The sequence below is a fragment of the Oncorhynchus kisutch genome, linkage group LG15, assembly GCF_002021735.2.
Source record: "Oncorhynchus kisutch isolate 150728-3 linkage group LG15, Okis_V2, whole genome shotgun sequence".
Taxonomy (NCBI): Eukaryota; Metazoa; Chordata; class Actinopteri; order Salmoniformes; family Salmonidae; genus Oncorhynchus; species Oncorhynchus kisutch.
The window spans coordinates 56,368,564-56,391,120 of record NC_034188.2 but is presented as its reverse complement, the minus strand read 5'-3'; the positions used below and the strand labels follow the sequence as shown (position 1 = coordinate 56,391,120).

Genomic DNA, 22,557 nt, shown 5'->3' with positions numbered 1-22,557 from the left:
GAGAGAGAGAGAGAGAAGAAGAAGAATAAGATGGCTTGGCTACAATCTACAGTACTGTAGCTTACTCACAGAATCTATCTAGGTAACACTTTGTTTGGATAGTCCATCTGTAGTGGCTCTACAGACGATCAGTAAAATGTATACTATCGACTAACCCTTACCCAAGCTCTAACCTCAACCCTAACCCTTACCCTTATTCTAAACCTAACCCTGACTGTAACCTTAGCAAGCAGGTTTCCATCTACAGATCTTCAGACTATCCAAATAAAGCGTGACCAAAATGATTAGAATAATGAAACGTATTTACTACAAGCGAACTGGAAATATTAAGTAAATAACACAGCAGGGTCCAGAAACAACTGTGTTATGAATATGACCCAATTGTTTTTGTTTAATTCATTACTCTATTGGATTAAAAAAATGTCGCCCAGGAGGCTTGAGCAGCCTCTTGATAAACATGAATCTCTTTACATACACTTCAAGTATTAACTCTCAGAAACAAAGTAACGATGAGAAATAGGCTTACCTTCACCAGGAAAGAACCTGTTTCTATAGCTATTCTATCTCTGTGTGGATTCAGCAGGCATACGTCACTGCTTTCCATGGGCCCCATGGGGAATGGAAAAGTGATTGATTTGGAGCACATTCAAAATCCCATGATGGCACAGCCATACAACTCTATGCTAATCCAGTGAGTGAGCGAGAAGCCCAATGAGGTGGGAGAGCATGGAGTGCACATTTCTTATTTCACATAATCATCTTAGAATGTCGGAGCAATAAATCAGCTTGAGTGGGAAAGAAAGAGAGGAATCCCAAATCACAGACATCGATAGTTTGTGTGGGTGTGTATGCTTTTGTTTGTGGCTGTGTGTGAACTGTAGAAAACGGAAGACAGGTGTGCGTGTGCGAGAGAGTGTGTGTCTATGCCTGTATCCTGTTCTGACTGGGTATACAAGTTTAAGACAGGAATGGGTGTTATCTACCATTCTCCCCCTACAGTCCTGGGCTCACTCAGTTAAAAACAAAGCCAATGATGTTGCCTTGACGCAGACAGACCCCTAGGAGAAGTGTCCAAGACCATCCCGTTGAGCGGCTAGCTCTGCCTAGCATTGCTAAACATCCCCCTTAATTTCAGCTTATTGTGAATACAGGCAAAACGTTTAAGGTCCAAGACATTCAGCGCCGCACGTCTCGAACTTGCTTTGTGCCCGGATGTACTTTCGATCGGCCCCGTATCTATCTTGCTAAGCCGCAAACGCATGACAAGCTATGACAATTAAATAAACCATTTCCACTTCATGACTCTCCCCCATTTATGATGAACGGTGTTTATTATGAAAACGGAACTTAAAAACTTCTCTACGAAAATGGCACTTAAAATTCAACTTTGATGAAAAGCTCAATTTTGCTTGTGCCATGCTTTGAATTTATCATGTTGCCTGTGCACCAGCAACAATGAAAGACAAGGCATATAATTATCTTCCAACAAATTCTAGTCCTGAATAAGAGGCGTACGACCCTAGGGCTATCTAGCACCAGGATTGGGGAGCAACATAAAAGTGCAGTGGTCCGTGAGCCTCACACTCATAAATGTGTGGTGAAAGGTTATTTGCATTGAGCCGTATTACGTTGGGATTGTCTCAACAATTGAATTGCCTTCAATTCTTGGGAAAGCAACGACATTATGGTGAAGGCACAACAGAGAAGGAGAGAGCTTCCAACCACAGAGGGTTACTGAGGGGAAGACAGCTCATCATAATGACTAGAATGGCATTACCGGAACGGATTCAAACACATCCATGTGTTTGAGACCATTCCGTTTATTCCGTTCAAGCCATTACTATGAGCCATCCTCCCCAATTAAGGTGCCACCAACCTCCTGTGTCCCCCAACCCACTACCACCTCCCAACCACTCCCCCAGACACACACACACACACAGAGTCCCCTGCCAGGAGGGAGCTGAGAGCCTGCAGCAGCATATAACTCCTCTCAGAATGAATCAGATGGGACTGGGTAGGTCAACTCTAATCCTGGTCACATTAGCATGGAATCACAGAAATTCCACTCACGTTTGAGCCTCGTACTGCAGCACGGAATGCCCACCTAGCCAAAAGAGCCCTTATACTTCTGATGACATCTTCCCTTGAACAGGGTTGTTCAACTGTGTGTGTGTGTGTGTGTGCGAGAGTCTGTTGGTGAGCCAGTGTTTTGGACAGACCTTTCATAAGGGAATTAGAAGGAAGATTTGAGACACTATAAGTGAGCAAAGCACAAACCACCAGTGAGGAGAGACTCAGCATCAGGTAGCAGCGCAACTGCAGTTGGCAACTAAATACTCATTTGCATGACCATGCATTATTCATGAGCATCATTTACCACTATGCGAAATGTTAGATTTATTTTGTGAATACTAATTTATGCTAAGCAGTTGATTTGAGGAGAACTTGGGGAGAAGGGTCCAAAATGGCTCTGCAACATTTATTTTCTTTTGTCTCCGCTACTTTCCAAGTGTTGTCAAATGGCAAACGCACGGCTTTATCTTTCCCAAACCCACGGAGTCAATCTTTTTGTCGGGCCATTGTCTGATTTCGATGATGAGGGGTCAATACATAATTACCCCAGCCTGTTCTTTAAGACTCTTAGTGGGAAGATAATGAACAAGTGACTGAGCTGAAGCACCACCCCGTCTCGATCATTATGTTGGTCACATCAGCAGTTAGAGGGCCAACCTCAATGAAAACAACCACATGCTTACATATATGGAGGTCTTTAGGGAAACACTTTCACTTCAGTGAAAGACCACTCTTAGATAAAAACCCAAAAGCTCAAAACCATTTTACAGATATCATTCCCATTAGTGCAGGCTTGCCGTATCACGCTGACCAGCGCACCAGATAAACAAATCTATTTTATTGAATCGTAGACTACACATTATTCCAGCATGGCTTCTAATTTCTTTATGGATTGGTCAAATAGGGTGGCCTTGGGACACGCTCTTTGTGTTGACCAAGGACACTCAGGTCACATCACCCTTAGCACATCCCATGATGCACCACATTGTGGTCACAAAGGCCTGGAGGGGGAGCTGAGAGTGATGATGGGAGAGAGTCACACAACAACAGGTGTGCCTCTTTTTACTCAGTGTGGCTGGGTGGTGCTAATGGTGTGTGTGTGTGGACGGGATAAACCTTCAGTGACAGTGGACAGGTCCGGGATCAGCTGCAGTGCCAGATGAGGCGCTCTCTCTCTGTCTCTGATCCCTGGGGAGAGCACTTAATCCCCTCCCACGAGCAGCCCTCTACATGTGTCACACCCGCTGCCAGGGCTGAACCTGAGCCACCCTGACAAGGGCCTGTCACATCTCACAGTTCACAGCCTTCTCAGGGACAGCCTGGAGAATGTCAGCAAGGCACTGCCTGTTTCCTGCACTGAGCACAGAGGAGCAGTGAGCCTTCCATGAACATGCAAGTCAGGGACCTTGGGATTGTGTGGCTAGTTCTGGGAAGTTCTCTACTTTAATCTCAGGGCTGACAGAGGTGGGGACTGGAGTGTGTAGCACGCTGAGCTGTGCTGGACAGGGATGAGTGGTGTATTGTTGAGACCTAGTCCAAGTCACTCATAGTACAGAGAATGGCAGGGACAGACTTTGACCAGAAATAGATCAGGGCATCTCTAACACCCGGCCCATTGTTTCCCTCAAGGCCGACCACACCGGCCCGAGTCTCACAAGATTATCCAAATAATTATAATCTTGTTAAAAAACAGTAACTATTAATACAGCCCACTGTGTTAAAGATGGACCAGCCCATCTGGTATTTGCCCTATGGCTAGTCCACCCTGGAGCATGGCTGGTTTCAGAGTAGTATGGGGAGAACACCCTTATTTAACAGCTAGGATGTTATTTTAGAATACATTTGAATCTAGTCTGATTTTAACACCCCTGTCTGAGCATAATGGTTAATTGGTTTGACTAGATGTCTCCTAATGTGCAGTACATTTGACATTTTAGTCATTTAGCAGACACTCTTATCAAGAGTGACATACAATTAGTGCATTCATCTTAAGATAGCTAGGTGAGACAACAACACATCCCAATCGTATCAAGTACATTTTTTTTCTCAACAAAGTACACCACAAGATGTAAAGGGATTTGCAAGAATAATTCATGTGCAAGAATAAGTCTGGATGTTGGGAGGGGCGAGCCATCATCCCGGCTTGTCCAGGTGTGTGAGTTCTCATCAGTAGAGCGGAGGTTGATCCTGGCTATACCCCTGCAGCATTAAACGAGTGCCAAAAGGCATTATATCAGGGGCGGGAACATCAAATTCATAATTTAACATGAATGAACTGCGCTCAGCTCTTGAATTATCCAATGATGTGAGTGATCAAACATTTAATGAGATCTCTTATTCGCATACTTAAACATACCCCTCAAAAACATATCTTTTTCCCTCAAAAAGCCATGTACCACTGATGTCTGTGAGTGGCTTCCCATAGCCCAAAGCGTGTAATATGAAGAGCACCAAAGGGCATGTATATTTCATACTTGTCTGACTTCCATTTTGGTGGCCCGGGAAGCGTGCACTGAAAGATTCCAGCATTTTCAGTGTGGTGCCCTCCGCCCTCCGCCCCCGCCTGTGACCTTTACAGATACACTTCAGAAATAAACATTGGGTGGGGTGGAGACACACTGAGGCAGAGCACAGGCCCAGAGAGAACGGACGCTGTACGCCTTGCTCTATTGATCACATCCCCACACACAGTAAGCCCGGCAATGTTCTGCTTCCCAGTCAATATCAGGGACAACAACATCCCACGTCCTCAATGAATACAACTATTGGCATAAAATGCAATAGCTGACACTTTCTTACTTCCAATCCCAATGTGTGTACAACGTGGAAATCTCTCAAATATCTGAATAAATAGCACATACTTTTGCTAAGCCTGCATTTTCCCTGTATCTGCATCTTTTCCGGAAGGAAAATAGGGGCTAGAATTTGGGAGGGAGACAACAGACTGATGTCATGGTTTCTGTCTGTAACTCTGGGAAGTGAATAGTGGCGATCCCAGATCATGCAGGGAGAGCTGAAATAGAAAATGACAGTTCTTTCATCCAATACATCATTTTAAGTCATGTTACGTTTCAATTGTCCTCTCTGTTATACTCTGCTAGAATAATGAAGAGGCACTCCTCTGTCAATCTGACAAGTCTGAAAGAATAATATCAATCTTGACTCTGATGGAAAAGTGGGGACTGCGTGTTTTTCTACTTTTCCATTGGGTCTGCTTTTTTATTAGACGCAAACATTCCAACGATAAAAATAATGATCTGCTTGTAACCACTATCAAAATCATAGACAGAGACGTCAAACGAGATCAAAATTATAGCTTTAACCAGGTTTTGAAGCTATAAAGTGTTTGCTTACAAAATGCCTTGTTGACAAACAATGGAGAAAGACAAGCTTATATTTTGGGGTTTTAAAAAGGGTCCAACGGTTAAACTCAGCTCATTAGGCATTTATAAGTTATCTTCTTAAATAATCAATGGCTATACATCGCTACACTAAAAGTTGAAAAAAATGTATGTCCTACAAAGGTTTGAGCTGCAGTTTGATAGCAAAACATGAACATTTCAAAATGGAGTATTGGAAAATAAAATTCCTGGGATAATTGGCTGTAATGGTTCGATTTAGAGCAACCACAACAACATATTGGTTTCATTATTGCAATCCGTTAGAGGGCTTTCACTCGAAAGAAATTGCATTGTCAAATCATCCAGTTCCGTGTTTGAATGAAAGGGGAGTGTGAGAAGCTGCAGGTGTGTCTCGGTAATGTATAGGTGTTCTTCAGGCATGCACAACTCAATGAGATGATCACTACCTTTGGGGAACGAGGCAAACCAACCGTGTTGACCACATCCACAGGGAGACAACAACATTAAGCATCGGGACATCATTACTCTCCCTCTCTTCAAGTCTACTATCTTTCTCTTTCTTCTTTTCGCTCTCTCTCTACCGCTCTCAGAAATAATAAGCATCCTGTATACCTGAAGTAAACGTAACCTAAAGAATTGACTGGAGGATTGCACATAGAATAATCCGAAAACATGGAGAAACAAGGACGAATACCCCGTTTCATTTTAAACACAGGAACCCTCGCCCAACTCCATCCCTCCCCTTCATGTCTGAGAACACAGATATACGGTGATAAGCAACAATGACAAAATGCTGGCCTTTGATAAGAGTCAGATGCTGCTGGGTGCTTATTGGCTCTTACCTGATGGATTGAGCAGTCGCCAGGTGATTGATGGATCTGGCCTCCCATTGGCTAGACAACTCAATGTCACATTGCTGCCTTCGTTCACAGTGATGTCTTCCGAAACTTTGTAAATGTTTGCCGGAACTGCAAGAGAAAGTGCCATTGGTCATTGTTTATTAATGTAGTAGTAAAAACATGGAGAGTAGCATTTCATCTAAAGCAGATATAGTGGTTGTAAAAACAGACATACACTTTTCTAATATCAGTAGAAGCATTTTCATTGGTAGGGCTTGAGTCTTCCTAAGAACCGTGTAATGGATTTTCGAAGGCAAGAATAGGAACCACAGTGTAGTATTACATTGAATGAAGTATATGTTTATGAAATATTAAAATACTACTAAATTGTGTCTACATGTCAAATGTAGACATGAGCAATTATCAACAACATTACGCAAACGGCTGTGGCATGAACATAATTCTTTACAATACGTTTGTCGCTGTGGAATAGGCTATATGTCCATTTTTTAAGTATAGTTGAATGCAAAAGTTTGAATTCAAAAGTATTGCAATGTTAATTCAACAAGACAAGGGAAGTTGAGAAGCAACTTCAAATGGAAAAGTGTTTCTGTACCTCAACCCAATCCATTACCCACCAAAAGATTCAATTAACTGAAACGCTAGGTGCATGACTTTGACTGATGTTCAAAGAAAGCCGAACGTTTGTCATCTGAATGTAATGTTTAATCGGCCTTCTACCTCTCAATTCTGATTTACTCTGCACCTAAACAAATAAAACAGGGAACGTATTACTCAGATAAAACTGCTCTGACAAATTAAGAAAGCGAGGTGCACTCCATTTTCTCATTGGTCAGCAATTCAACTGTAATCAATCTGAGTGCACAGAGAGGGCATACAGACATCATTGTGAATTTCAAAACTGTGGGTGGATGGAGGCGAGGTGTTGTATACGCATATCTTTGCTAGAAACTATTGATCAATGACTTGTAAATGATGAATGGGGCAAAATACATAGAGAGTCATACAGAAACATTACATTGTAGAAGTTGAACAAGTAGCTCAACGCTTACAAAGGCACATATACTGCATATTTCCATATACCACTCTCAGGTATAATAAATATGTTCTATCGCATTCCCATGTCACCTAAAATAAGACGTGTTGTCGTCAAAGGTGAGTCAAACTTGTAGTTGCCATGCAGTTTGATACTTGACAACATGGAAAACATGTTCTATTTGTTGTCAAATATGACAGGAATAATCAATACATCAGTGTGCCTCTGGATTGTCCCCCCAAAAGGTCTGTTTTTATACTGATACTGACCATGCAACGTCCCTTAGCTGATGCTTTATACTCTTCTCTAGATTCCCTCTCTTTGGCCAGTACAGCCTGTCCCTTTAATGACATCTGACAACATAGCTATTTTATTGCCAAACAACATTAAATGAAGCCATACAGAGTTATTGCATGAGTCAAATGACCACAGAAAGTGAAGATGTGTTTTTCGATAAGGGAAGGATTGAAGTGACAGGGAATCCAATAGCTTTTTCTCAAAGAAGCGGGCTGGAAATATCAATGCTCTGATTGGCTGAATGAGGACTCAAGCATTAATCCAAACCAGGCCAGTCGCACAGATAAAAATTAGTTTGAGAGAAAACAACAGCTCCCAGACAGATAACCCTGTCACGTTCTAAACAGAAATAGTCGAGGCGGTTCATGAGTCAAATGAATAAAGAGTCTAAACTCTAAACCATTTCAACATAGTGGCTATAGCTCCCAGCAAGGATTGCAATCTTAGTCATGGGTCAGCCTTCAAGGAACAATATTTGAAAGGGCAGTTCATTGAAAAACTCTTTCCCTTGCTGCCCAGGATTCTAAAGCGACGTACAAGGGATTGTGTGAGGTCGATCTGACACACGAAGCCTAGAGAAAGAATTTGCTGTTCCTGGTTAAACGGGATCAAATCGTAGCTTCAGCTTCTGCCAAAACATTTATTTTGCCTTTCAAGAAACACATCACATCAATGATTTCATCTACAGGCTGAGAAAAGTAGTATCACCTTTTAAAATTTCTTTCCCACATTTTTTATTTGAGCATGTTCAAATTTCTTTAAATTATTGTAAATATTTTTTCTTTACAACCTCGTCAACATAGTCACATTTTGAGTCAGCTTATTATATCCCAAAGACCAAGTGATCCTAGAAAAAGTGAAAAACAGATGTATCACACAAATACAAACGTATCACGCAAATACATTGACCTTATGCTTCAACTTCGATAATACAACTTCAAAGCATGAGAAACTACAACATAATTAGAAGAAGCTTGTTGTATCACAAATCCATGTGATAATATAACCTGACAGTCAGCTTCAGGCTTTTCCTGGATTCCTGACGAGCCAAACCACCCAGGGAGGTAGCGATGATCAAAGTCCCAGAATGGTTAACCTCAGAGAAGTGTAAAGAAACCCAGCAGTACCGCCAGTGTCACAGATGTCCTGATCAATGTGTTTACTTTCAAGCCACAGCCTTTTAATCTAGCTATGACTCATCTTCAGCTGAAAATGGTGGACAGAGAGAGAGAGAGAAACACACAGAAAATAGAACAGAATTAGCTTGGTAGCCGATTAAGATTCTCACTATCGCACTCTGCCTGGCACATGCATGCACACACGTACAACCATTTCAAGGTACTATGCATGAAATGAGCCTTCCAGTTGAAAGAGAGAGGATGACAACAACAGGTATTCCCAGCCAAAATAGTCTAACATCTGCATTGTGTAATGTCTCAAACTACATTGAACAAAAATATAAACGCAACATGTAAAGTGTCGGTTCCATGTTTCACGGGCTGAATTAAAAGATTCAAGAAATGTTCCATACACACAAAAAGCTTATTTCTCCAAAACTTTGGGAACAAATTTGTTTACATCTCGGTTAGTAAGCATTTCTCCTTTGTCAAGATAATCCAGGCGTGGCATATCAAGAAGCTGATTAAACAGCATGATCATTACACCGGTGCACCTTGTGCTGGGAACAATAAAAGGCAACTCTAAAGTGTGCAGTTTTGCCACACAACCACAGACGTCTCAAGTTTTGAGAGAGCGTGCAATTGGCATACTGACTGCAGGAATGTCCACCAGAGCTGTTGCCAGAAAATGTCATGTTCATTTCTCTACCATAAGCCGCCTCCAACGTCATTTTAGAGAATTTGGCAGTAGGTACAGCCGGCCAAGTGCATGGCATTGTGTGGGTGAGCGGTTTACTGATGGCAAAGTTGTGAACAGAGTGCCCCATGGTGGCGGTGGGGTTATGGTATGGGCAGGCATAAGCTATGGACAACGAACACAATTGGCCCATTATGAGGTCTATTTATTTTAACAGATGCATATCTGTATTCCCAGTCATGGGAAATCCATAGATTAGGGCCTAATGCATGTATTTCAATTGACTGATTTCCTTATCTGAACTGTAACTCAGTAAAATCTTTGCATGTTGTGTTTATATTTTTGTTCAGTATACTTGCTACTCATGTAAAAATACAGGCGCATCATGCCAGGAACGTTGACCTTCCTACAAAATAATATCCTTCTATCAGTTATTTTTCCTAGTAGCAGTTTTTTTTATGTGAAAGTCCTTTTCGTATACGATCAGTCGAAACAGCCTTTGGGTTAGTCTGGGTTAGTCTGCTATTAAGTAGAGCACCACACTTTGACGTACTCCATAGTCAAATCAATAACAAATCACAGTGAGGTATAACGTTACAACCGGTTAAAACAGAGATGTTTATATTTCCTTGAACACCAGTAATTCAGAGCTCTTTTAATGACTCTACTACCATACCAACTGACCTCTGCAGATCGCTCCTTCTGTCTCTCCACCCACGGCATCCTGCCACGTTCAGACATGACATTTGGACCGCTGATGTTACAGGCCCAAGTGTTGTCGAGGCAATTATGTTTCCGTAATTTGAATCATTAAAGCATAATCAGTGGAAAGCGCTCGCAGCACTGAGTTCTGCTTTTAGCACTAGCTGCCAATTACTTTCCTCGATGTGCAAAAAGGTCGTTAAACCGGGAACCTTTCAGATGACACAGAACAACCTCCTGAATGTTGTGACACCTCTGAAATGTAATAAAATCACCTCAAACAAGCTCATGACTGGCGGCTGGGTGCCTCCCCAAACCTTGACCCAAAGAGGCAATCTGTTACTGCGGAAACAGTGAGAATGACAGCCAGGCAATCTTGTCCATTCAAGGTCTTTAAAGGAGAGGCAACCATCAATTTAGTGGGCGTCTTCAGGATTGGGACTTTTGCGGTCAAAGTGTTTATGCATAAAGCCTACACTCCTCTTTCAAAAGCCCAGAGGACATGACACATACAAACATGAGTACGCTCTTGAACACTGTCATTGTGAGTCTGCTTGAGTAAGGCAGCATTGAAAAGTAAAAAAGAACAGACACAATTAACCAAACTGTTCATTTAAAAAAAATCCTCCTAACAGATTCTGAGCCTTGTGATCTGATTCATCGTTAGTTTGTCTGTTTTTGTAAGCATACGCTTACATTTTCAATGCTCATAAGCCTATGACTCATTGATCCTAGCCCCTTTGAATTCTTCATGGTGTCAATGTGAGTTACCACTATGACAAATCTGTATTTCACTAAATACGAACAAACTCTGGAGTTTGCCAGTTTCCTCATAATAACAAACAAGAACGCGACGCCAACATGTCTGATCAGAGACCTCGGGGCGCGTTTTTTTTTCTGCAGCGGCTGCCACTGTGGAGCTGAAAGAGATGGCACACTTTTAACCGGATACTGCGGTGCACAGAGCCACCGAGCAGTGGGTGCCTCGGCCCCTTTCATTGTGCACTTCTGGCAGAACTGCTGGAGCTGCTGCTCGTAGCTGCTCCACCAACATAATCATCGCCAGCAGCACTCCATGATCTAAACTAAAGCTCTCTCTGAACCTTCAAAGGGGAGCGAGGACGTCAAATGGACTAATACCCATTGGAGGCACTTTTGAGCAAGGCTTTGTGTGGATGTGGAGAGACATTTGGAGGCAGTTCCTGCTGGCCAGATAAAGGTCTTCTTGAGGACAAATCCCCGATTAATTCAAATGTAGCTTTTTTTCTTTAGAGATGTTCCAGTGGAGGGCGTAGAGGTTTCCACAAGGGCAGAGACTCGTAAATCATACAAACAAATAATTGGTGTTTGTGTTGAAAGGAGAAAACAATGGGAAGGGAAAAGGTAGCGGCATTATTTCTAACAAGCCAACCGAAGCCCCAGCAGAGAGAAACGCATTGGCGCCCAATGAGCAGGACTTCAACTCGTGAAAAATTGTTGCTCTTTATAAATTCTACAAGCTATAATTCTTATCTCAAGTAAACTTGAATAAATGTACTGCCAGTTCAAGGCAATGTGTACTTTTATCCTTGGCGATCATCCGCATCGTTCAGGACGGCGTGCCAAAACCCCCAGATTCAATTTGTATTCAACACATATCATGATTTAATACCTTATAAAACGGAATGAGATGATAAGAAAACAAAGAGAGGAGATGACAACAGCTGGCTGGAGGAGAAACTCTTGGTGGTGACCTTTCCTTTTTAGAGGAACTTGGGTTTAACACTCCTTCCTGCTCTCTTGAGCTCTCAGTCCTCCAGCAAACTCATGGAACTTTCTGTAAAGCAGTACTTTTGTTCATCCCTTATCTGTATGACTTAAAAAGTTACAATACATGACCAAAAGTATGTGGACACTTGCTCGTCGAAAATCATGAGCATTGACATGGAGTTGGTCCCCCCTTTGCTTCTAAAACAGCCTCTGTACTTCTGGGAAGGCTTTCCATTAGATGTTGGAACATTGCTGCGGGGACTTGCTTCCATTCAGCCACATGAGCATGAGTGAGCTCGGACACTGATGTTGGGCAATTAGGACTGGCTCGCAGTCGGAGTTTGAATTCATCCCAAAGGTGTTCAATGGGGTTGAGGGCAGACCTCTGTGCAGGCCAGTCAAGTTCTTCTACACCAATCTCGACAAACCATTTCCGATCTCGACAAACCACTTGGTGCACGGCGGCATTGTCATGCTGAAATAGGAATGGGCCTTCCCCAAACGGTTGCCACAATGTTGGAAGCACTGAATCGTCTAGAATGTCATTGTATGCTGTAGCTTTAAGATTTCCCTTCACTGTAACTAAGGGCCCAGTCTGAACCATGATAAACAGCCCCAGACCATTAATCCTTCTCCACAAAACTTGACGGTTGGCACTATGCATTGGGGCAGGTAGCGTTCTCCTGGCATCCGCCAAACCCAGATTCATCCGTCGGACTTCCAGATGGTGAAGTGTGATTCATGACTCCAAAGAACCCGTTTCCAGTGCTCCAATGGTAGTGAGCTTTACACCACTCCAGCTGGCGCTTGACATTACCCCTGGTGATCTTAGGCTTGTGTGTGGCTGCTCAGACATGGAAACCCATTTCATGAAGCTCCCGATAAACAGTTCATGTTCTGATGTTCCTTCCAGAGGCAGTTTGGTACTCGATAGTGAGTGATTAAACCAAGGACAGACAATTTTTATGCGCTACGTGCTTCAGCACTCAGAGGTCACATTCTCTGAGCTTGTGTGGCCTACCACTTCACGGCTGAGCCATTCTTGCTCCTAGACGTTTCCACTTCACAATAACAGCACTTACAGTTGCCCGGGGCTGCACTAGCAGGGTAGAAATTTGACGAATTGACTTGTTGGAAAGGTGGCATCCTATGACAGTGTTTGTCTATGGAGATTGCATGGCGGTGTGCTCGATTTTGTACACCTGTCAGCAATGGGTTTGGCTGAAATAAATTAATCCAGTAATTTGAAGGGGTGTCCACATACTTTTGTATATGTAGTGTATTTCTGGAGCAGGACAGCTATTTCCCTAGAACTAACAAACAGCTACCGTTAGCATTGACCATTCGGATCAATTGTCTTAATTAATAACCTATGGAAAATATGCCAATAAGAATAGGAGGACACCTTACAAACTCAAGTGCAATCCAAGTTCAATTGAGGCTATAAATATAAGCTAATCATCATGTAATCTTATTGGTCAATGTGAACTGACAAATTATCGTAAATGGCCACGCTCACAAACAATCTTCCATCCAACCCCCCTCAAGTGAAAACTATAGATAAACTGTGTTATAGATTCCTATAACAAACCATGGTTTAGATTCAATCAGTTCAGCACTAACCCGTTGGAGCTCTCACATCTGTGAGTGGACAACGCTTCGTTGGAGCGCTCACATCTGTGAGTGGACACGCGTGTGATCATTGCCACGAAGCCACAACCATCCCACTCGCGTTAGAAGTTAAGAACGAGAAAGTGTAGGCTATACATAAATAACGACCCTCAAACTGAAAATCATTAAATAAAATGAGGAATTCTATCAGCCTAATTGAGGTGTAGATTACATCACACAATCCAGTGTTCGATTTCTTACCAATGCAAATCTGTGCAGCCAATGAAATATCCACGACAGGTAGGCTATAATGCCTGCACCCGTTTGTGGTTTCCACAGCTCTAACGCAGTTCCACCTATAAAACTGTCATAAAAACAGCACTGCAGTGTGTCGGCTAGCAGGAATCTGATTGAATCTAGCCCCATGTCCTGATTGAAGCCATGCTCACCTGCCCCTTTGGCAAAACATTTCTACAGCTAAAAGCACCAAGAACGCAGATTCTGGCAGTCAAACCGGCAATCAGAGCAGGTAATCAATTTCCCTTGATTGCTCTCCGTTCTGTGTAATAATGTTGGATTAGGTAAAGTGCAGGCTGGGATGGGAGGGAAAGACTATTAACTTGTCTCTCCAGAGTCAAGCCCTTTGAAACCCTGTACTTTACAGTCATTTGGATTAAACAAGCAACGGGATCAAGGTACTTTATTCAATTTAGTCTGATTGATAGCCAGGGTTGGGGAGTAACGGATGACATGTAATCCGTTGCATGTAAGGGATTACACACAAAAAAACTAAAAACTAATCTGTTACGTTACCAGCAAAATTGTAATCAGATTACATTAACGTTTGAAAAACTAGATGATTACTTTGAGGATTACTTTTAAATTCAGAAATGATGTTTGCGTAAAATAATATTTGACACTTCTGTTTTCTCAATGACATTCAAATCAGCATCGAAAAAAGGCGCAAGTTTAAATTTGTTCCACCTGAGCGAGTCTAACCACAAATCAGAGACCACTATGATGACACAGCAAATGTGTTTGATGGATCTCAGGAAAAGAGCAGGAATAGGCTTTTGTAGGCTACAGTCCAAGCTATGTCTTCCAATGGTGCGACTGCTGCCGGCATCCAAAGATTATTCCATTTGAACGCTTGGAGGTAAGGATGACAGCAGTGGTGTCGTCTATGGCATTACGGATATCACTTATTATTGATATCTAAATAGCGCATTGATGTGAATCACACTTCTGCTCTCTCATTTAGCTATTTGTGCCTTACGGATTGTGGTTGTTGTGGATGGCTGTTCACAAATCTAAATGTGTATTTGAACCCAATAATGGTTGAATTCAGGAAGTTTAAACGGCCTATCAATCATTGTTTTTGAAACCAGTGACCAGTGAAAAATGAGCTCTTGCAACAGCTGCATAGTGCGGATCCCAGCCTATTGGAATAAAAATTCAGGCTTTAATTGCTCAATTTAATTCATGCCGATAAAAAAATATCCATAGGCCTAATGGACACATGCTCAAACTTGCACACTTTAGATAGACTTAAAAAGGGCAATCTGTAGTTGCTACATCCATTTTTGGACCTATGGGATTACACTAAGGAACCCGTGCTACAATCTTATCGATGTAAGCATTCCTTTCCTTTGCCTTAAGCATGTGATATTCAGTTGAACCTATCAAACAGTTTTGTTGTTGTGTTTGGTTTGTGCTTACATCTGGTAAGAGACCACCGTTGAGTTACGATGTAAGTTTTTATTATTTCATGCCAACAAACGTACACTGTTATATTTACGTAACAGCAAAGGCATGTATTTTTTTAATTGTGTGGTCAAATAAGATAGCAAAATGGATGTTCCAATTCTCTGAATTAGAAAGCTAGGGCAGCAACCTGTACAGAAAGACTGCATAAACACTGTTAAAGCAGGACTGATTGGACCACCAGACTCCAAGTTGCACTTGATTATCAATCAAACAAGAACAATGCAGTTCTTGGTTAGTATGCGGTTCTCTTCTATTTCCATTTCAACTTGATGTAACGAGAAGCAATCTGAACAAGAATCAACCAGACCCAATGGCATTGACTGAGTGACTGATGTTTCTATCCAGACTATTAGCCTGGCTTGAGCTTCATATACTCTGACTGCTAGTACTGAACAGCTGTGGTAGTGGGGAGACCAGGGAGATATCTGACTGTATCTGAAAACCTCCCAGTGTCAAATCTGTCTGCTGTTTTGGTCGACTGCCTTCAGTAAGGATGGATTAGCCTACTCCTCTCTGTAATGCCTTAGGCATACATACATGTACTTACCAAGTGGCAGTGGTGGAAAAAGTACTTGATTTTCATACTTGATTAAAAGTAAAGATACCTTAATAGAAAATGACTCAAGTAAAAGTGAAAGTCACCCGGTAAAATACTACTTGAGTATAAGTATAAAAGTATTTGGTTTTAAATATACTTAAGTATCAAAAGTAAATGGAATTGATAAAATGTCCTTAAGTATCAAAAGTAAATGGAATTGATAAAATGTCCTTAAGTATCAAAAGAAAAAGTATAAACCATTTCAAGTTCCTTATTGTAAGCAAACCAGACGGCACAATCTTTTTTTATTGACAGATAACCAGGGGCACACTCCAACACTCAGACATAATTTACAAACAAAGCATTTGTATTAAGTGAGTCCACCAGATCAGAAGAACAAAAGATGACCAGGGATGTTCTCTTGATAAGTGTGTGAATTCAACCATTTTCCTGTCAACAAGTAACTAGTACTTTTGGGTGTCAGGAAAAATGTATGGAGTAAAAAGTACATTATTTTCTTTAGGAATGTAGTGAAGTAAAAGGAAAAGTTGGCAGAGATATAAATAGTAAAGTAAATATACCCCAAAAAACGACGTAAGTAGTACTTTAAAGTATTTTTTTACTTAAGTACTTTACACCACTGCCAAGTGGTGCACTTGAAAAGCTTTTCAGCTCAAAGGAGAAATAACAAGCACGGACACAATATGTACCAGTACACTTAATAACTAACCAATACATTGAAAGCCTCTCCATTTAATAATTGTGCATCATCTGTTGAGGTATAGTATTGTAATTATAGCTAGTTGTGTGTCGTTTACAACAGCACTCACACATCTATGTATAAGCCATAAAAGACTGTAATATCATAAATGCAGAGACAGTTTCCTAACATACTGCACCTAATGGCAGAATAACCAAGTACAATGATGATGGTCTATATCTACAGAGAGAAAGGGAGGGAGAGAGAGATGGAGAAAGAGCGAGACTGAGGCCTCTAATGACTCATAATCATTACTGAATTCTCTGTAACATTTCTCATAAAACCTAAAGTAACAACATATTATCTCAAATGTCTACAATATTGGCAGAACAACAACTCCTGGAAAACCTTTAACATGCATTTTCTCTCTCTAATTTTGAGAAACTCTAGAAGGTGTCGAAAGCGTTCCACGGGGATGCTGGCCCATGTTGACTCCAATGCTTACAAGTTGTGTCATGTTGGCGGGATGTCCTTTGGAGGGTGGACCATTCTTGATACACTCAGTGAACTGTTGAGCGTGAAAAACCTGTCAGCCTTGCAGTTCTTCACACACTCAAACCGGTGAGCCTGGCACCTACTACCGCACACCGTTCAAAGGCACTTACTGTAAATCTTTTGTCTTGCCCATTCACTCTCTGAATGGCACACAATCACAATCAGTCATAATTGACTTGAGGCTTAAAAATCCTTCTTTAACCTGTCTCCTGCCCTTCATCTACACTGATTGAAGTGGATTGAAGGTGGCATCAATAAGGGATAATAGCTTTCACCTGGATTCACCTGTCCAGTCTATGTCATGGAAAGACCATGTCCTAATGTTTTGTACACTCAATGTATATTCCAGAAGGAGTTTGTAGATATACACTCGACAAATTGTGTTAATGTGTCAGACTCAGTGTTCAGAGCAGCCAAAGAAGTGTACTGTAGCCTACAGGTTATAATAGGGGAATGTATAGTGAACACACGTCTTGAGGACTTAGTGTGGAAATGCTATATCAGTTTTATGGCCAAACAAAATGGCCCTCTAGACAGCTGGAGAACGGAGAACTATTTTAGTCTGTGCAGTCAACTAACACATTTATTAGAAAACGCCTAACATGCCAATGAAACACAAACTAATAGCAGGTGCCATTCCTGAGTCTAAGCTCTCTTTTCTACTATATTTAGATATGCGTTGGATGCTAGTCAAAAGGCTATTTTCTGATAATAATCTACAGCTGTAGGATCTTAATTTGAGCCAGTTTGCTATAGCAGGAAAAAAAAGTGCCGCAACAGGAAATGTGAATTATTATGTGGATTTTAATTAAGGGATTTTTTTTTGGGGGGGGGGGGTTGATACATTTTCCGTTAGGGCAAATCAAGTCTGAAATTTCAAAGTGGAAATGACAAACTTTAGAAGCTCTTTTAAAACTCAAACACAGTACAAGTTTGCATTGTACAAGTGCATGAGCATTCTCCGCAACAAAAGATAGACCAAATAAATATCCTACATCTGTAGGTCATATTTCTGACCTTCAGCATTAGTGCAATAAAAATGTTCAAACTATAAGCTTTCATAACTGATCATTAGCATTCGTCACTTAACCCCATTTTGTGTGTGTGGTTATGAGTGCAAAAGTGAATGTCAAAACAAATTGAAGTAAAAAAAAGTGATCTATTCAACATTTTGTGCTGTCAACAAAACAACATCCGTTAATAACAGGTGCTACCCTATTTCGGAGTGACAACTACGCTTGGCACGTAAGGACCAATGGATGTTAATGTCTAATGCAGCTGTTTTTATCTCAATATCAAATCATACCAATTAAGCACCTTTAGTGTGACTGTTTTCAATGAAAATTGTAAAAAATAAACAAAATCGCTTCGTAGCAAAGAGCAATTTCTCAAGCAAGAATTTTGCTAGGACTGGGAGTGGTATGAGTAGGGAGGGAAAAACTGAAAACTAGCTGTTATTGGAGAGGTTTGGAACTCGCGTGTTGGGTTAAATGCGGAAGACACATTTCAGTTGAAGGCATTCAGTTGTACAACTGATGAGGTATCCCCTTTCCCTCTCTTATTGCTCTATTTACCAATTAACCGCCTGGTGGTACAGAAACTGAAATGTCAAGCAGTTTCTTTAAACAGCTCTTAAACTAAAAGGGCATTATTATAATTTTCACAATTTCACAGTATTATTCAAACCTCATAGTGTGGATATGTATGTATGTATGTATGTATGTATGTATGTATGTGTGTGTGTGTATGTATGTGTGTGTGTGTTATTTCATAGTTTTGATGTCCATTATTATTCTGCAATGTTAAAGTATAGAAAAACCCTTGAATGAGAAGGTGTGTCCAAACTTTTTACAGGTACTGTATACAGTTTTTCCAACAATTGTTTACAGACCGATTATTTCACTGTATCACAATTCCAGTGGGTCAGAACACTAAGTTGACTGAGCCTTTAAACAGCTTGGAAAATTCCAGAAAATTATGCCATGGCTTTAGAGGCTAATTGACATCATTTGAGTCAATTGGAGGTGTACCTGTGGATGTATTTCAAGGCCTACCTTCAAACTCAGTGCCTCTTTGCATGACATCATGGGAAAATCAAAAGAAATCAGCCAAGACCTCCAAAAGATTGGAGACCTCCACAAGTCTGGTTCATCCTTGGCTGCAATTTCTAAAAGCCTGAAGGTACCACGTTCATCTGTACAAACAATAGTATGCAAGTATAAACACCATGGGAGCATGCAGCCGTCATACCGCTCAGGAAGGAGACGCGTTCTGTCTCCTAGAGATGAACGTACTTTGGTGCGAAAAGTGCAAATCAATCCCAGAACAACAGCAAAGGGCCTTGTGACGATGCTGGAGGAAACAGATCCAAAAGTATCTATATCCACAGTAAATCGAGTCCTATATCGACATAACCTGAAAGGCCGCTCAGCAAGGAAGAAGCCACTGCTCCAAAACCGCCCAGGTGCAGGGGACAAAGATCGTACTTTTTGGAGAAATGTCCTCTGGTCTGATGAAACAAAAATAGAACTGTTTGGCCATAATGACCATAGTTATGTTTGGAGGAAAAAGGGTGAGGCTTGCAAGCCGAAGAACACCATCCCAACCGTGAAGCATGGGGGTGGCAGCATCATGCTGTGGGGGTGCTTTGATGCAGGAGGGACTGGTGCCCTTCACAAAATAGATGGTGTCATGAGGGAGGAAAATTAAGTGGACATATTGAAGCAACATCTCAAGACATCAGTCAGGAAGTTAAAGCTTGGTCACAAATGGGTCTTCCAAATGGACAATGACCCCAAGCATACTTCCAAAGTTGTGGCAAAATGGCTTAAGAACAACAAAGTCAAGGTATTGGAGTGGCCATCACAAAGCCCTGACCTCAATCCCATAGAAAATGTGTGGGCAGAACTGAAAAAGTGTGTGCGAGCAAGGAGGCCTACAAACCTGACTCCGTTACACCAGCTTTGTCAGGAGGAATGGGTCAAAATTGCCCCAATTTATTGTGGGAAGCTTGTGGAAGGCTACCCAAAACGTTTGACCCAAGTTACCCAATTTAAAGGCAATGCTACCAAATACTAATTGAGTGCATGTAAACATCTGAACCACTGGGAATGTGATGAAATAAATAAAAGCTGAAATAAATCATTCTCTCTACTATTATTCTGACATTTCACATTCTTCAAATAAAGTGGTGATCCTAACTGACCTAAAACAGGGAATTTTTACTGGGATTAAATGTCAGGAATTGTGAAAAACTCAGTTTTAAATGTATTTGGCTAAGGTGTATGTAAACTTCCAACTTCAACTGTATATACAGTGGCAAAAAAAGTATGAACCCTTTGGAATTACCTGGATTGGTCATCAAACTTGGTATGATCTTCATCTAAGTCGCAACAAAAGACAAACATAGTGTGCTTAAACTAATAACATACAAATGATTGTATTTTTCTTGTCTATATTGAATACATCATTTAAACATTCACAGTGTAGGTTGGAAAAACTATGTGAACCCCTAGGCTAATGACTTCTCCAAAAGCTAATTGGAGTCAGGACTCAACTAACCTGGAGTCCAAACAATGAGACGAGATTGGAGATGTTGGTTAGAGCTGCCTTGCCTTGTAAAAACACCCACAAAATGTGAGTTTGCTATTCACAAGAAGCATTGCCTGATGTGAACCACGCCTTGAACAAAAGAGATCACAGAAGACCTAAGATTAAGAATTGTTGACTTGCATAAAGCTGGAAAGGGTTACCAAGTATCTCTAAAAGCCTTGATGTTCATCAGTCCATGGTAAGACAAATTGTCTAAAAATGGAGAAAGTTCAGCCCTGTTGCTCCTCTCCCTAGGAGTGGCCATCCAGCAAAGATCACAGAGCAGAATGCTCAATGAGGTCAAGACGAATCCTAGAGTGTCAGCGAAAGATTTACAGAAATCTCTGGAACATGCTAACGTCTCTGTTGACGAGTCTATGATACGTAAAACACTAAACATGAATGATGTTCATGGGAGGATACCACGGAAGAAGCCACTGCTGTCCAAAAAAACCATTGCTGCACATTTGAAGTTTGCAAAAGTGCACCTGGATGTTCCACAGCGCTATTGGCAAATTATTCATTGGAAAGATGAAACTACAGTTGAGGTGTTTGGAAGGAACACACAACACTATTTGTGGAGAAAAAATGTCACAGCATACCAACATCAAAACCTCATCCCAACTGTAAAGTATGGAGGAGGGAGCATCATGGTTTGAGGCTGCTTTGCTGCCTCAGGGCCTGGACAGGTTGCTATCATCGGCGGAAAAATGAATTCTCAAGTTTATCAAGACATTTTGCAGGAGAATGTTAGGCTATCTGTTCGCCAATTGAAGCTCAACAGAAGTTTGGTGATGCAACAGGACAACGACCCAAAACACAGAAGTAAATCAACAACAGAATGGTTTCAACAGAAGAAAATAAACCTTCTGGAGTAGCCCGGTCAGAGTCCTGACCTCAACCCGATTGAGATGCTGTGGCATGACCTCAAGAGAGCAGTTCACACTAGACATCCCAAGAATATTGCTGAACTGAAACAGTTTTGTAAAGCGGAGGGGTCCAAATTTCCTCCTGACCGTTGTGCAGGTCTGATTCGCAACTACAGAAAACGTTTGGTTAAGGTTATTGCTGCCAAAGGAGGGTCAACCAGTTATGAAATCCAAGGGTTCACATACTTTTCCCACCCTGCATTGTGAATGTTTACACGGTGTGTTCAATAAAGACATGAAAACGTATACTTGTTTGTGTGTTATTAGCTTAAGCAGACTGTGCTTCTCTGTTGTTGAGACCTAGATGAAGATCAGATCACATTTTATGACCAATTTATGCAGAAATACAGATATTTCCAAAGGGCACACATACTTTTCTCTTGCCACTGAATGTGTGTGTGTGTGTGTGTGTGTGTGTGTGTGTGTGTTTTTGACTGCACAACGCCTTTAAGCCCTCAGAGGATAATCATTATTTTGTTCATTTCAAATAAAGTTAATCATCTGTAGTGGTAATAATATTAATAATATTGCTCTTTTGATTATATAAAAATAACCTCAAAGTGCATATGATGGGCTGAAGGGAGATGTGTGTCTGAATGAGCAGAATCAGTCAACTAATCCAACGATAGCACAGATCCCTTCAACAAAAAGCTACTATTGGGTTGTAGGAGTGAATGATTGATAGGACAAGACATTCACAGTTCTGGGGCCAGTCTTTTCAGTCCTGAAATTGGACCATTGGCCAGCTCTTTCACAGTTGATGATAAGAGTGAGAGCAAGGCCCTAACAGTGTGAACGACCTGTGTTGAGTGGCAGAGTGCCCAAAATGAGCATACTGCTGACCCGAGGACTGTTGTAGGGCCGAGACAGCCTGACATAGGTGAAAGGACCCTATTAAAGCATAGCTGGGGAGAGGATATTGTCAGACCAGTTGCCAGGTGAGACAGAGAGCATGTGGCCAGGACAGCACTC

The 22,557-nt window shown here is 41.4% G+C and overlaps 1 protein-coding gene across 4 annotated transcripts in view; it reads right to left on the bottom strand.

Annotated features, from left to right (window-relative positions):
* Positions 1-22,557, bottom strand: part of LOC109905519 (limbic system-associated membrane protein-like) — a 1,129,933-nt gene that overhangs the window by 14,700 nt on the left and 1,092,676 nt on the right. For all 4 annotated transcript variants that reach the window (XM_020502925.2, XM_020502926.2, XM_020502924.2 and 1 more), the window contains one exon: positions 6,278-6,403. In XM_020502925.2, coding sequence (XP_020358514.1) covers positions 6,278-6,403 — 126 coding nt within the window. The remainder of the gene's footprint in view (positions 1-6,277; positions 6,404-22,557) is intronic.